This window comes from Esox lucius, chromosome 20 (assembly GCF_011004845.1).
Source record: "Esox lucius isolate fEsoLuc1 chromosome 20, fEsoLuc1.pri, whole genome shotgun sequence".
Lineage (NCBI taxonomy): Eukaryota > Metazoa > Chordata > Actinopteri > Esociformes > Esocidae > Esox > Esox lucius.
Window position 1 is genome coordinate 30,314,278 of NC_047588.1, and position 14,875 is coordinate 30,329,152.

General features: G+C 39.3%; 3 protein-coding genes across 5 annotated transcripts; all 3 read left to right on the top strand.

The window, feature by feature from the left end:
- Positions 1–404: 404 nt before the first annotated feature.
- On the top strand, positions 405–6,449 carry LOC105018933 (H-2 class II histocompatibility antigen, E-S beta chain-like). Of its 2 annotated transcripts, XM_010884748.3 has the most exons (5): positions 405–493; positions 656–934; positions 1,127–1,408; positions 5,594–5,707; positions 5,958–6,449. In XM_010884748.3, exons 1-5 carry the CDS (start codon positions 433–435, stop codon positions 6,005–6,007), a joined length of 786 nt encoding a protein of 261 aa, XP_010883050.2. In that variant the 5' UTR covers positions 405–432; the 3' UTR covers positions 6,008–6,449. The 2 variants fall into 2 exon arrangements, 1 of the variants encoding a protein (XP_010883050.2); XR_004574880.1 differs by lacking the exons at positions 5,594–5,707; positions 5,958–6,449 and adding an exon at positions 1,764–2,306 and having other exon boundaries at positions 1,127–1,642.
- Positions 6,450–8,577: 2,128 nt separating this feature from the next.
- Positions 8,578–11,319, top strand: LOC105018931 (H-2 class II histocompatibility antigen, A-U alpha chain). 2 transcript variants are annotated; one of them, XM_020040679.2, is made up of 4 exons: positions 8,578–8,583; positions 8,986–9,252; positions 9,414–9,695; positions 9,896–11,319. In XM_020040679.2, exons 1-4 carry the CDS (start codon positions 8,580–8,582, stop codon positions 10,024–10,026), a joined length of 684 nt encoding a protein of 227 aa, XP_019896238.2. In that variant the 5' UTR covers positions 8,578–8,579; the 3' UTR covers positions 10,027–11,319. The 2 variants fall into 2 exon arrangements, with proteins under 2 accessions (XP_019896238.2, XP_010883049.2); XM_010884747.3 differs by lacking the exon at positions 8,578–8,583 and adding an exon at positions 8,705–8,813.
- An 828-nt stretch (positions 11,320–12,147) lies between these two features.
- Positions 12,148–14,839, top strand: LOC105018930 (SPRY domain-containing SOCS box protein 2). Its single transcript, XM_010884746.3, has 3 exons — positions 12,148–12,753; positions 13,138–13,900; positions 14,062–14,839. The coding sequence occupies exons 2-3, from the start codon at positions 13,195–13,197 to the stop codon at positions 14,190–14,192; spliced, it is 837 nt and encodes a 278-aa protein (XP_010883048.1). The 5' UTR covers positions 12,148–12,753; positions 13,138–13,194; the 3' UTR covers positions 14,193–14,839.
- The last annotated feature ends 36 nt before the right edge of the window (positions 14,840–14,875 follow it).

Sequence of the window (14,875 nt, forward strand, 5' to 3'; positions counted from 1 at the left end):
AGATTCTGACATTGGGATTTGGTCTTAGGTAACTGTAATGGAGGAATTAAGGACTGTATATTTAGTGTTGCTTAATCTTTTGTGTTCGCTCCCCAGTGCTGGTAGGAGCACAGATAACAGAAAGGGTATGAATCCAGTTTAGGGGTTTTAATGAAAATGCTGATGCAATTATAAAAATGCTGATGCAGTCAAAGTAGCCACCAACTTATTCAGCCATGTACCTTTGAACCATTATGAGCAACCAGTGAATTGAAAAAAATTCCAGTGTCCTGGAGTTTCATAGTAAACACCTACTGGAAACACATGACAGCGTTTAACACCTGCAGAGGTGTGGTTCGAGTTTTATACTTGCTGCCAATTACTTAGCTTTTTCCTCATTCAGTTTCCTCATTTCTGAGGAAGACAGACCTGTTTTAACTCTGAGGTGTAAACATGTCTGTGCTGAAATTCCTCTCCCTCCATCTGGTTCTCCTTTTCTCTGTGCACGCAGTGGGTAAGAACAGACATTTTATTTAAAATTCATTATCAATGGAGTACTGACACAGGCGGGAGTACAGTATCAATCCTTAACGATCAGAACTCAGACACTCAAGATTGATAAGTATCTCACTATATAACAGTGTCTGTTTTCAATCACTTTCTGTTTTCATTTCAGTGTTTCCCACCGACGGAAATTTTGCTGAACTTCATGCCAGGTGTCGGTTCAGAAAAAAATATGACATTGAATATATTGAAGAAAATTATTTCAACAAGAAGAAGATGTTATTCTACAACACCACCAAGGATTATTGGATAGGATACACACCCTCTGGAACAGATCTTGCAAACATATTTAACAAAGATCCTTATCACAAAGATGCAAAAAGAGCTGCAAAGGACATTTTGTGTGTGGCCCACGCTGATCCATTGTACAACTTCCTACAAAATTATACACGTAAATACAAATTTCTTCCATATTATTGAAAATATCAAAGAGCAGTAGTTATTACACTGATAACTGATAGTTATTACACTGATTATAAATATTAGGTAACAGCATAAATTAGCATTCAGTCAATTGAAAACAAACTAAATAATTTACAATTCTTATGTTTTTAGTCATCGTTTTTATTTCCCTCTTCTGCAGTTACGCCGCACATCCGTCTGAGGTCAGTGAAGCCGACGGGTACTAGACACTCAGCCATGCTCGTGTGCAGCGCTTATGACTTCTACCCCAAAACCATAATAATGACCTGGTTAAAGAACAAACGGGCAGTGACCTCTGATGTGATCTCTACTGAGGAAATGTCCAATGGAGACTGGAGCTACCAGATCCACTTATATCTGGAGTACACGCCCACAGCTGGAGAGATAATCACCTGTATGGTGGAGCACATCACCCTCACTGAGCCTCAGCTGTATGACTGGGGTAAACGTTTGATTTTCCACTGACTCCTTACCTTTATGTTGATTGCATGGTGTGTGTGAGTCTTACAGCAAAAACCTAACACATTCACGTGTTCCAGAGTGTGTAGATCCAACCATTTGGTCAAGGCAATAGTACACTGATGAGCCAAAACATTCTGACCACTCACAGGTGAAACAAAAAACGTTGATCATCTCCTGACAAGGGGCACATGTCAAGATCTGGGTTGATTAGACGGTAAGCGAACAAAAGTGCGTCAAAAGTGCCTACAATGGGCAAACAAGCATTGGAACTGGACCTTGGAGCAGTGGAAGAAGGTTGCCTGGCCCGACGAGTTGATGGTTTTCTTTTACATCAGGTGGAAGGCTGTGTACGTTTGCCTGGGGAAGTGATGGCACCAGGCTGCACTGTCGGAAGCCGACAAACCAATGGAGTAGGTGGAGATCTCAATCTGATTGAGTGTCTATGGGATGTGCTAGACCAACAAGTCCGATCCACAGCAGCTCCCCCTCGCAACTGGAAGGACTTGAAAGCTCTGCTGCTAATGTCTTGGTGCCAGATACCAGATGACCCCTTCAGGGGTCTTGTAGAGACCATGCCTTGGTGGGTTGGCACTGTTTTGGCAGCAGGCAGAGGACCAACAGTGGTTATAATGTTTTGTCTCATCAGTTAATAGTGTATCTTATGTAGAACTAATTGAAGCAAACTGTTGACAAATGTCAACTTGTCCTGATGAGATATACACAGTAACCAAAACGACGAGCCAGGGTAGGGGTAAAAGAAACACATCAATTTAAAGTGTTTCTTAAACTCCTCACAAGATAAATTAATGGCAAATTGCGAAAAGAGACAGTACAGTGGGGAAAACAAGTATTTGATACATTGCCGATTTTGCAGGTTTTCCCACTTACAAAGCATGTAGAGGTCTGTAATTTTGATCATAGGTACTTTTCAACTCCAGAAAATCACATTGTATGATTTTTAAGAAATTAAATTGCATTTTATTGCATGACATAAGTATTTGATACATCAGAAAAGCAGATCTTAATATTTGGTACAGAAACGTTTGTTTGCAATTACAGAGATCATACGTTTCCTGTAGTTCTTGACCAGGTTTGCACACACTGCAGCAGGGATTTTACATTACAATGTGCTACCAAAACGTATAATACATTAAGAATTGGCTAAAACGTAACATATCTTACAAATGCTCTTACAACGTGTAATATGTTACGAATGCCATTAAAACGTATAAAATGATACAAACACCAGACAAACGTATTATATTTTACAAACGGTATGAAAATGTTGCACACAATAAGCAACATGTGTTTTGAACTGGCAACATTCAGGTCTGAAGGCACACACCCTACCCACTGCTCCACACAAGGTTTATGGGCATCAGTGGACGAGTAATGGTCTTACCAAGGTCCCTAAAACATGTAATAAATGCATTTTAACGTTACAGTTAATGTTAGGTATCACATCACTGGGGTTAAGGTTAGGCTTAATGTTAGATATCACAGCACTGGGGTTAAGGTTAGGGTTAATGTTAGATATCACAGCACTGGGGTTAAGGTTAGGGTTAATGTTAGGTATCACAGCACTGGGGTTAAGGTTAGGGTTAATGTTAGATATCACAGCACTGGGGTTAAGGTTAGGGTTAATGTTAGATATCACAGCACTGGGGTTAAGGTTAGGGTTAATGTTAGATATCACAGCACTGGGGTTAAGGTTAGGGTTAATGTTAGATATCACAGCACTGGGGTTAAGGTTAGGATTAATGTTAGATATAACAGCACTGGGGTTAAGGTTAGGGTTAATGTTAGATATCACAGCACTGGGGTTAAGGTTAGGGTTAATGTTAGGTATCACAGCACTGGGGTTAAGGTTAGGGTTAATGTTAGATATCACAGCACTGGGGTTAAGGTTAGGGTTAATGTTAGATATAACAGCACTGGGGTTAAGGTTAGGGTTAATGTTAGATATCACAGCACTGGGGTTAAGGTTAGGGTTAATGTTAGATATCACAGCACTGGGGTTAAGATTAGGGTTAATGTTAGATATCACAGCACTGGGGTTAAGGTTAGGGTTAATGTTAGATATCACAGCACTGGGGTTAAGGTTAGGGTTAATGTTAGGTATCACAGCACTGGGGTTAAGGTTAGGGTTAATGTTAGATATCACAGCACTGGGGTTAAGGTTAGGGTTAATGTTAGATATAACAGAACTGGGGTTAAGGTTAGGGTTAATGTTAGATATAACAGCACTGGGGTTAAGGTAAGGGTTAATGTTAGATATCACAGCACTGGGGTTAAGGTTAGGGTTAATGTTAGATATCACAGCACTGGGGTTAAGGTTAGGGTTAATGTTAGATATCACAGCACTGGGGTAAAGGTTAGGGTTAATGTTTGGGGTAAGGTTAGAAAAACAAAACATTTTATGTTAAAGTTTGTTTAGGGTTAGGTATCACAGCACTGGGGTTCAGGATAGGGTAGGGTTGGGCAATATTTTTCACTGGGGGGCCACATGAAAATGTCAGAGAACATTGCGGGCCAAATTACTTTTTTGACCAACATGCTTAAAAGACACACAGCATAACTAACTCTGTTTTCTTATATTTATGCATATTTCTATTCTATGCAACACCATTTAATTTACTTTAACAATGTTTTTGTATTATACTCTGTTAACAACTGTTATTATGGCAGGCAAAAGCCTAAGAAATTCCTTTTCAAGGTTATTACTCAACGGAAATGTTGCAAAACATATTTGCCTAAAATGTAACTTTCAATTTAACAGAGTAGTCTAGATTACATAAGGTATATTGTTAACAACAGTTTTTAGGGCAGCCATAAGTCTATGAAATCAAGATTTCAATGCAAATGTTGGTATTATTGCCTGTTAATTAACTTCATACAGTATCTTTTTTGTCCTACATGCTTTTAACGACAGCTATTACGCCAGCCCAGACCCAAGAAATCAACTTCTAGGGCCACTCACTCAATTTGAACAGGAGAGCCTCGTATGGGCGGTGTGAGGTGAAGTGAGGAGTCATTTCTGTTGAAGCAGTGTGCGATACTGCTGCAAGATGTTCGTCTGTGAGGCTGGTTCTATGCTTGGACTTGTTGAATTTTAGCATCGGGTGACAGTTTTTTGTATTTGGACTCTTGTATTTTGTATTTTGGACGCAATTTGTACTGTTTAACAAAAAACCAGGCAAGCCTAGTTCAGCTGGCCTGCAATAATAAATGAAGATCGCTGACATCCTCCCAGAGAATCAAACCTTCAGCTCCCACATGAGATCAACATCATTAACCACTACACCACTGAGCTATACATTTGCTGGGTGTCAGTATAGCCTCTTGACATTATATAATTTTGTCACGCAGTAATATCACTCAGTTTGAATATCGCTCATTTGAAGACATTGCATCAATTGCGTATATTATGAACAATTTACAACGTACGTGAGTGGATTGTGGTGCTGATCCATACGTGTCATAGCAACGCAAATAGCTTGTTTCAACTTAAAAGTATTTTAAACAGACAGTATGATACTACTGTACTTATTTACTTATTACTGGGAGTGCCACAAGATAATTTTCAGGGAGTTGGCTTCGCCGGCCCTCCCCCCAACAATTTTGTGGTGACGAGGTAGCACAGTACTTCCCCAATCTGTCACAAATACTGGCATACTAACCGAATATAATCTAAAAAGTATGGACTTTCCCTTAACTCACGCACGCTCTCAAAAGAGCTCTGCAGAGCTCGTCAAGTCTTTTTTATTTTGTATTATTTTTAAAGTTTTGGACATATCACGGGACGGATAGAATGACTCAACGGGCCGGATCCGGCCTGGGGCCTTATCTTATCTTGCCCAGGTCTGGGTTAGGGTTAAGGTTATAGGTATCACAGCACTGGGGTTAAGGTTAGGATTAAAGTTTGTGTTATGGTTAAAAAGAAAATCACTTGTAACTTATTGATGTTGTTACCCCACTACTCGCGCTCATTTAACAGGAGGTTCCTGTTTGGAGCAGAGGATAGCTCATTTGTCTGTGGAGTTGGAGGACTGGGGTTTGAAACACAGCCTACCTTTTTTTCTGGACTTTTACTGAAATGTTACCAGTCCTCTGAGACCAGGTTGAAACAACTGATTAACAGTAGTTTTTTCCTGTGTTGTTGCAGACCCCTCGATGCCTAAGTCTGAAAGGAATGAGATAGTTATCGGTGTTTTTGGACTGCTGCTGGGGGTGGTCTCTGTAGCAATGGGATTGATCTACTACAAGAAGAAATCTACTGGTGAGGAGCCACGGGCCTCAGCATTTATTCAGAAGACCATTACATATGAGTCTTCCTTAGACAGGCATCAGACAGACTGGCTACACTGACACCCATTTGAATTGTCATCGCAGACCATGTCAATTGTTAATTGTGCATGGAGCAAAGAACACATTATAATAGAAATAAATGTTGGTTTCTCTTATTGTTTTCTGTCTCTCTCAATCCTGTCGCTCCTGTTTCTCTAATTTCTGTTTGTTTATCTTCACAGGGCTGATGCTGGTGCCAACAGGTTATGACATGGATCCCTCCAGTGGTTAAACTGTTCAAAGTTTTGGTGTTGAATGCTCAACTAGGGTTTGAACTGTAATGTTTATGGTTCAGTTTTGGAGGTTGATTCTCACCTTACAAACTCGGACGACGCTGTTCAATTCCACCGCCCTCCACTGGACCTGTGGGGTAATCTACATGCAGGATAGGAATCTATCTTGCAATAATGCGGGTTTCTACAATGCAAAATAGCTTTTTATATAGACCTTATTTTGAGAAAGCACTATCAACACTGAAGCAAAATGTTTCTCACCTCTACTTGATGTAAATAAAAATAAACGACGTGTCACAACATATTATCAGCGCCCCATGTGGTTCCTAAGCTTTTTTGGTTACTGAACCACAGACCGATTTTTTCCCCCAGTAATATTATATTGCTGCAGCATGGGTTTGATATTTGATCTACAGCTATTTCCGCAAAACTATCTGAGATGTACACACATGGAATATATCTAACGAAGCATTGAAATTCCCTAAATATTTTTGTACAAATAAAAAGGTACATTTTCATTTGACCTTTATAAGCAGTGGTTCATAAAAGAAAAATAAATATATATATATATATATATATATAATGTGACAAAGTGAACTGTATGCATTAAATGCATCATATGATTAAAATATAAGATTAAACTTTATTAGTTTTTAAAGGGGAACAAAACGCATTTCTGGAATTTTTTTCAGGCATTAAATCTCTGATTTATATTTTACTGTATCTGTTAAAGCAACCTGGGGAAGACTTAATGTGTAAAAACCAAATTTGTTTAATATGTTACATTACAGAAAATATTTCATTGTGCTATATACACTGCTCAAAAAAATGTATAAGGGAACATGTAATCATTACAGTATAACACCATGTCAGTTAAACCTCAGGGAAATCAATCAGTCCAGTTAGGGAGCATAAGCAATTGTGAATCAGTGTCACCTGTTTTGGTGCAAATTAAAGTGACAACAGGTGCACTGACAAATCTATAACCCCTCATCACATACACACACAACCCTCAACAGGACAAAATCTTGCAACTTACATATTTTCTTTTGTAATTTATGAATCCTCAGTCTTCTGTTTTTATGTTAAGTCCACTGTTCTTATTTGTTTTTATTTCCCTTATTTTGTTTAAATTGTTGCACCAATGGTAACAACAAATTCCTTGTTTGTTGTTAAAATTACTTGGCAATAAAACTCTGATATAGAATCCCTCCAGATCCTTCAGATTCCAAGGTCAGCGTTTGTGGGGACTGGGATGACCATGACAAAACCTTGATTCTGTGGTCAGTGTTAACTTTGAGGTGTGCTTTGGATCATTGTCCTGCTGGAAGATTCAACTCCGGCCACATTTAAGCGTCCGGGCAGAGACAGTAATGTTTTGATTTCATATCTGAAGGTGCTTGATGGAGCCCTATCAAGTTGTCCAGGGCTTTGCAAGTGAAACAACCCCACAACATCAAAGCTCCACCAGCATAGTGGGATGAGGTGCTTTGGAGACTTTCTGACTGCCACTCAAACCAGCCTCCTCACTGTGCATGCAGTCAATATAGACAGACAGTTGCTTCTTAATTATTGGCCTGGTGGTGTAAATGGGCATTTTCAACCTTAAACTATTTTCAAATAGCCATTTCCTGATTTGTGCAGCTTAACTACATTTTGTCACACATCATTACTGTATTCTCAAGTCTTTCACATATAAAATGATGACTATGGGAATTTGTGTGGTGTGATATCTCATATTTATACCCCAGTGTTACAGGAAGTCAAGGCTTTCCACTTAATTGATTCTGATTACTCAATGGAACTTCAAAACTTCAAATGTAAATAGAAATATACTTCAGTAAAATTTTATTCTGAAGAATTTCTAGGGGTGCTAATTATTGCAGTATATATGTTTTGGAGAAAAATATTTATATTATTTACATCACATTTATTTTTTACAATGATTTTACTTCAATTTAAACAGGTGATTAGACATCTCATACACTATACAATAGTCCTGAGCACTAGTGATGGCCAAACAGGGCTTCATTAGTGTTATTTTAGCAGCTGGCTGCACTCAGATTTTCTTTATTACAATAAAAGCCATCATTGAAATGTATATGACAATAAGGTTAACAATCTAGTTTGTAAAAAAGAACAGACAAGAACAATAGTGGAAAAGACATTAAAATGTACAGACTAGATTGTTAACTACATTGCTTTATATAGTTCAATGATTGCTTTTATTTTGAAAAATAAAATCTAAGTTGGCGCTGCTTGCATAATATCCTGCTGCTAGAAGAACGGCAATGAAGCCTCTTATGGCCATCACTACTGAGCACTGTCAGTTAAACACAACCAAGTTTAACCTTTCTTAAAATCTCTTCCAGGACTTAGCGTGCACCATAGATGGAGCTGTAATGGCTTGTGAGGTTTCCCTTGTTTTAGCTCCACCTCACTCTCCCTGAACAAGGAAGCTGTTCACTTTGACCGACTGGTCAACAAAGAGATATTCATAGGCATATACACATTTCAATGTTTATATTACATTAATTCTACATTAATCAATTCTACATAAACCAGCATATGATGTGTAAGTAACAAGATTTTTCTGTGTGTGGTTGAAATCTGGCCAGTTTTACTTCCTAGCAACCCATGTATTGAATCTCCCTATTGGCTGCACAGCAGTAAAAATGAAGTAGATTTATCTAACTCAAAACTTCCCCTCAGAGAAAATTCTGTTCACTGCATTCTCACACACTCGGATGAGCTTCAAGATGAACTATTTTGTGATTTTACTTATCATTTGTGCATCCACAGAAAGTAAGAGCTTGGTGTGTGTGTGTTGTCCTATTGTAAATGTATAAATTGCTCTTTTGTTTTAGTTTGGCATGGCTAGTATTGTTACAGATTCTGTAAATATATAATATACTCCACAGCATATCCATTGTGTATTAATAAATTAAAAAGTGATTTTTTTCCCCTCCCATTTCAGTTCATCATGAAATTCACTTTATTTATGGATGCTTTGAGTCAGGTGATCCTGAGGTGGGGATGATGGTTGATGGAGATGAAGTCTTCTATGGTTTTTTCAATAGCAATGTGGTAGATGTGGTGTGGACTTTACCTAAATACCCACCTATTAAAATGAATCAAATTCAAAAGTTATTGGCCCTTGAATATGTAACCAATAGTGAACCTTGGTGCAAAGAAAACTTAGCATGGGGCCAAATGGCACAACCCAAAATACCAAAAGTCAAAGGTAAGTGATTTTCCACAACTACTTATGTACTGTTGAATAACAACAGAGAATTGTTGATTGAAAGTTCTGGGTTGTGTTACATTAATGTCTCTAAGAGTTAATCTATAATTGCTTGGAAACATCGCTGATTCTCATATCAGATTGTTTTTTTCTACCCCCAGAAGCCCCTGAGAGCACCATCTACCCCAGGGAGCATGTGAAGCTTGGGGAAAACAATACTCTCATCTGTTTTGTGAATAATTTTTTTCCCCCACCTGTGAAAATGTATTGGAAGAAGAATGGCATGGAGGTGACTAAGGGAACATCTCTTAGTCGATACTATCCTAATAAAGATGGAACATTCCACCAGTTTTCTACCTTGAGTTTCACCCCAGAGGAGGGGGACATTTATGCCTGCACTGTGGAGCACACATCCCTGGAGGACCCTGAATCCTACTTCTGGGGTGAGAAAGTGTTTTTATAAATGGTTAAATTCACGATACAGTAAACATTTAGAAGTTACTCAAACTTTAGGAAGTGTAAAATTTTGAAATGAAAGAACTCATGATTCCATGACAGCATAGCAGTGCTACATTGAATGAATGGCCTGTCTCATGGTGTTTCATGTTTATTCTGGTGAATTCTCTGTTCTCCTGTCCCCCAGAGCATGAAGTCAGTGAAGTTATTGTGTCCAGTGCCGGTTATTCAGTATTCTGTGGAATGGGACTGTCCTTGGGACTGCTGGGGGTGGCTACCGGAACATTCCTCATGGTCAAAAGAAGCAAGAGCAATTAAGTTTCAGGAACAAAACAAATGCATTGACTCAATTAAGATTTTGACATTATGGTTTCAGACATACTTTTGGTATTTTTGTTGTCATACAGTATGTTTTTTTTCATAAGTTTGAGGTTCACACTTGTTCTGCCTAGAGAGATATTATTTTCCTGTTGTATTAACATGTTTCTTTCCATCCCAAACTGAAGTGATGTAATCAGAAGACCATTAAAATGTAATAAATAAATAAGGACTAAATGATACAAAATTATAATATAAAAAACCCTAACCCTGACAGTTCCCCACTGATTTTAAATATGTTCCTCAATTCTTTACCATCAATTGACCAACACATGACTTGGACTTCCCCTAAATACTATTGCACAGACAAACATGTCGGATCTTCCATTCACCCACACTGCATCTCACAAAGACATGGTGGTTGGAACCAAAAATCTCAGATTTGGACTTATCACACCCATTTCCACCAGTCTAATGAAGGCCTGATTCATGCAGTCTCCTCTTAACAGTTGATGTTTAGATGTGTCTGTTACTTAAACTCTGTGAAGCATTTATTTGGGCTGCAACCTGAGGTTTATTTTCTGAGGCTGGCAACTATAATGAACATCCCCTGCAGCAGAGCATCTCTCTGTGTATCTCTGAGTCTTGCTTTCCTGTGGTGGTCCTCATAAGAGCCAGTTTCATAATACCACTTGACGGTTTTTGTGACAACACTTGAAGAAAAGTTACATTTTCTTTGATATTTCATTTACAAATGTCCTTGTTTTCCAAGAAAACATACACTACCATTCAAAAGTTTGGGGTCACTTAGAAATGTCCTTGTTTTTTAAATGTCCATTCTGTATTTTCAGCATCAGAGCTTGTGGGTTCGATTACAGGCTCAAAATGTCCAGAAACAAAGAACTTTCTTCAGAAACTCTTATAAGAAACTGAAGAGCTCATACAACAATGTATAGTACTCCCTTCACAGAATATCACAAACTGTCTCTAACCACAATAGAATGAGGACAAATACATTAGAGTGTCTGGTTTTGAGAAGTCATCAACCGTCAGCTTCATTAAATAGTAGGCCTACTCCCAAAACACCAGTCTCTATATCAGCAGTGAAGAGGCAACTTTGGGATGCTGGCCTTGTAAGTGCAACATCTGCTCTGCATGGCACAGCGGCTCCCATTCCTCTGCGGTACTCTAAGCCACTGGTGTACTTACCATCGGCAGGATAGTGATGGCAGCAGTGTATCCAGAGGACGAACCTGTTAGTGTTTTTGTTGTGTTTATATTCTGTTGAATATAAACCGCGCCTCACATATTATTATTTGTCTGTTTGTGACCATGCTTGTCAAAGCTTACCTAAAGAAAATAATAAATAAAGAAAACATTTGAATCGTTCCTTTTGTTTCTTTTTCCTTTTTGCCTCTCTTTTTACACACTTGTTATACTCGCACCATCACAGTAAACAGAGTTCTTTCTCTGTCGGGTGTTTGTGTTCTTTTGCCCATCTTAATCTTTTCTTTTTATTGGCCTGTCTGAGATATGTCTTTTTCTTTGCAGCTCTGTCTAGAAGGCCAGCATCCCACAGTCACCTCATCATTTCAATCACATTTTGTGGGCAGTGAGCACATATGACACATAGTCTAACCTTGAAAGCCAGGAGGTCTAGTGTCCTCAGTTGAAATTAAAGCTGTGTATTACAGCCCATCCCCCCTCAATTCAGAATGTGCACTTTTTTTTTGTCATGGCATATGTTTTGAAGGAGCTTTTGCATTAAAAAAATGTATCAAACCTAAGAATTGGGGATTGTAGTCTATCATTCCCAGATACTTTGGTATAATATTACAAAACATTTTGCTGCGGTTATTGACGACTGAAGTCATATATTGGCTAATTTCCTAATTTTGAAAATATAAAAGGTGCGGATTGTACGATTGTAGTCCATCCTATCCCCATAAAAAATCAGAAATTGTTCATATTCATGGAATGCTTGAGATAAAAGCAGTTGAGGAGAGAAAACGAATATCCACCGAATATCCTTAGCAAAACTAACTTTACCTCGCTAACTACCAATAGAGGATGCGGCTGCATCAACTATGTGTACGCATGCTCTTTGTGGGAAATATCATGAGCCGCTTCTGGTTCTATTTTCTTTTTCTCTTTTTATCGATTAAAAGCCCGAGCCTCATCCTCTTTATCTGTTTTGCTGTGTATGTTTTCATACATTACAGGACACGGTAAAGAGAGACAGAGAAATTGAGAAAGAGGATATAGAGGGAAGGATCCAGCCTGATAAATTACCAGTATGACGAATTTGTAAAGGGGAACACATATCCTCACCTGCCGGCAAATATGTCAACAAGGGGCATGATGATTTAAAAGGACAACCCGGTCGTTAAATTGAGCAGATAACTAACAAGATAAGCATCATCAATTATGCTAACCTACTGTCTGACATACAGGCCTGTACTATCCGCGTAGTTTTTATCTGTCGTCGCTCGCGTACGCATTTCCATCATTTCACTGCTTTGGTCACAATCTCGTGCCCTTGCCATTTCACGCAGTGTGACGTGGTTCTGACATGTCTGACTGCTGTTCCCGCCATGGAGGTCGCCAGACGCATAGGACTGAAAGGATACTTTACCGGACATTGATAAGCACGCCCCCGGCTTGGGTTGATAAGGGGAGTATAAAAACATGGTTGTGAGGAACAACTCCTATTCCGGAAAGTCTGTGGTAAGCTACTTTCTTTTAGCCTCCCTGTATTTATTTAACAATCCCTTATAACCAATCATCACCTGAATTATCTAATGTAGGCTACAACCGTCTGAGAGAGATTATATAGGCCTAGTGACTTACATATTTGACACATCAGTTTAAATGTTTTCCTTATTTTATTGAATTATAAGACAACTCTGGACTTCTTGTTGCAAAATCCCGTTTCATGTCAAGACAGAAAGTTGTCTGCCTCAGCACAAGCTGTGTCTTTAGTTTACTTACTTGTCCTAGGAATTCCATGGTACATGGTCAGGACAGGAACATTAATTTATTATTAATTACTTTAAAATGTGCATGTACCTATTTGAAATGTACTGAAAACATGTTCTGTTTTCTCCACAGCTTTGACAAACCCAAACTCAGCCACAGCCTGTGTAGTTCTTATTGTTTGTGGGCTTAATGGGTCTGGCACTGTCTGGCTGGCTAGGTGGTTTCCCAGCCGATATGAAGAAGGATCCTCCATCCTCTTCCTCCTTCCTCCACCTGTCCATCCTTGCCTCTTCCCGCCTTTCACTTCTCCTAAACTCTGCTCCTGTTGCCCTTGGAGACCCCCGGTCCCGCTGGAGCCATGCACACTGTTCACCTCACTTCCTTCTGTCCTCGTGTGGGGAGGAATTGACACGCACACCCACCCAGCAGAGCAGCGATGGTGCCCGGGGGGAGAAGGGAGTGAGGAGAGGACTGCATGTGTGGGAGGTGCTGTGGAGCCCGGACCACAGAGGAAGTCATGCTGTGATTGGTGTATCCACTGAGCACTGCCCGCTGCAAACCTCTGGTTATACTGCGTTGGTGGGTGTGGACTCACAGTCCTGGGGATGGGAACTCACAACCAATCAGCTGTGGCACTCAGGGCAAACCTTGGGGAGGTATCCTGCGGAGAGAAGAGAGCAGGTGGGAAATAAATCTGTCTCCCACCCTCACCCTGTTCCGAAGCGCATGCTGCTGGTTCTGGATGCAGACGCAAGAACTCTGGGATACGTGGTGGAGGACTGCTTCCTGGGCGTGGCCTTTAAGGACCTCCCCCGAGGGGTGGAGCTGTTTCCGGCTGTCAGCAGTGTAAGAGGTGGATCAACCATACGACTACGCTACTTGAACGGAGCTGCCCGTGAGTATGACCTCATCATCACAATACAACACAATGTAATGTTATTGTTCCTTGGATGTTGCTTGGTTTTTAAATCTACACTAGATTGGCAACAACCATGCTGATGTTACAGCTGTCAAACTGAAGTAGTATAACATCCCTTATAACTGTCCCTTTCCAAGGTGAGCCTGCTGCATTGATGGCTCTGTGTGGTCTGTCCATTCATCTGTCCATGGGGAAAGAGAGGGAGAATCAGACATACAGACTGCCTCTGCCCCCTCTTCTTCAACGCTACCTAATGCCTAGTGTGTGACTTGCACACACATACACATGTACAAACACACACGCACACACTATATTGAGTGAATAGGAATGTGCTCATTGATGCAATATCCATTAACTGCTACATTATAAAACAGTTTCACTATTTATTAATTTTAGTTTACAATACATACTTTACTTATTTATTACCATTATTATGCTGCTGTTTTAAATTAATAGTACACTTTACAATAGTAAAACAAATGTTGTTATAAAATATACATGTTGTTATATTAATGTTATTTATAAAATGTCTGATATTACATTGTGCCATCTATTCTGAGTCATCTTTACACACTCTGAAATGGGAAGACAGTACAAAACGTGCTGTAAATGGTTAATTAGTTATGCACAGAAATACCCAACATTTACAGCTGACAGTTTGCACTTTAACACCATAGTTTTATTTCAGTTTGAATGTGCTTGAGTCAAATAATGACAAAATATGCCACTTTACTAATACTTTTGTAATAAACTTTAACTTAACAATAAAAATATCAACCATCTTTGGTGTTAACTCGTTAACTAGATTTCAAATTGCTGCGGTGAATGTGATGGGCGGGACTTGCCGGATGTGTCTTTCTAAGTTAATTTGAAACATTTCTGTAAAGCCTATATTGACTTATTGATGAATAAACAAAACGGAAATGTTTCAGCAAGTGCAGTGCACACCAA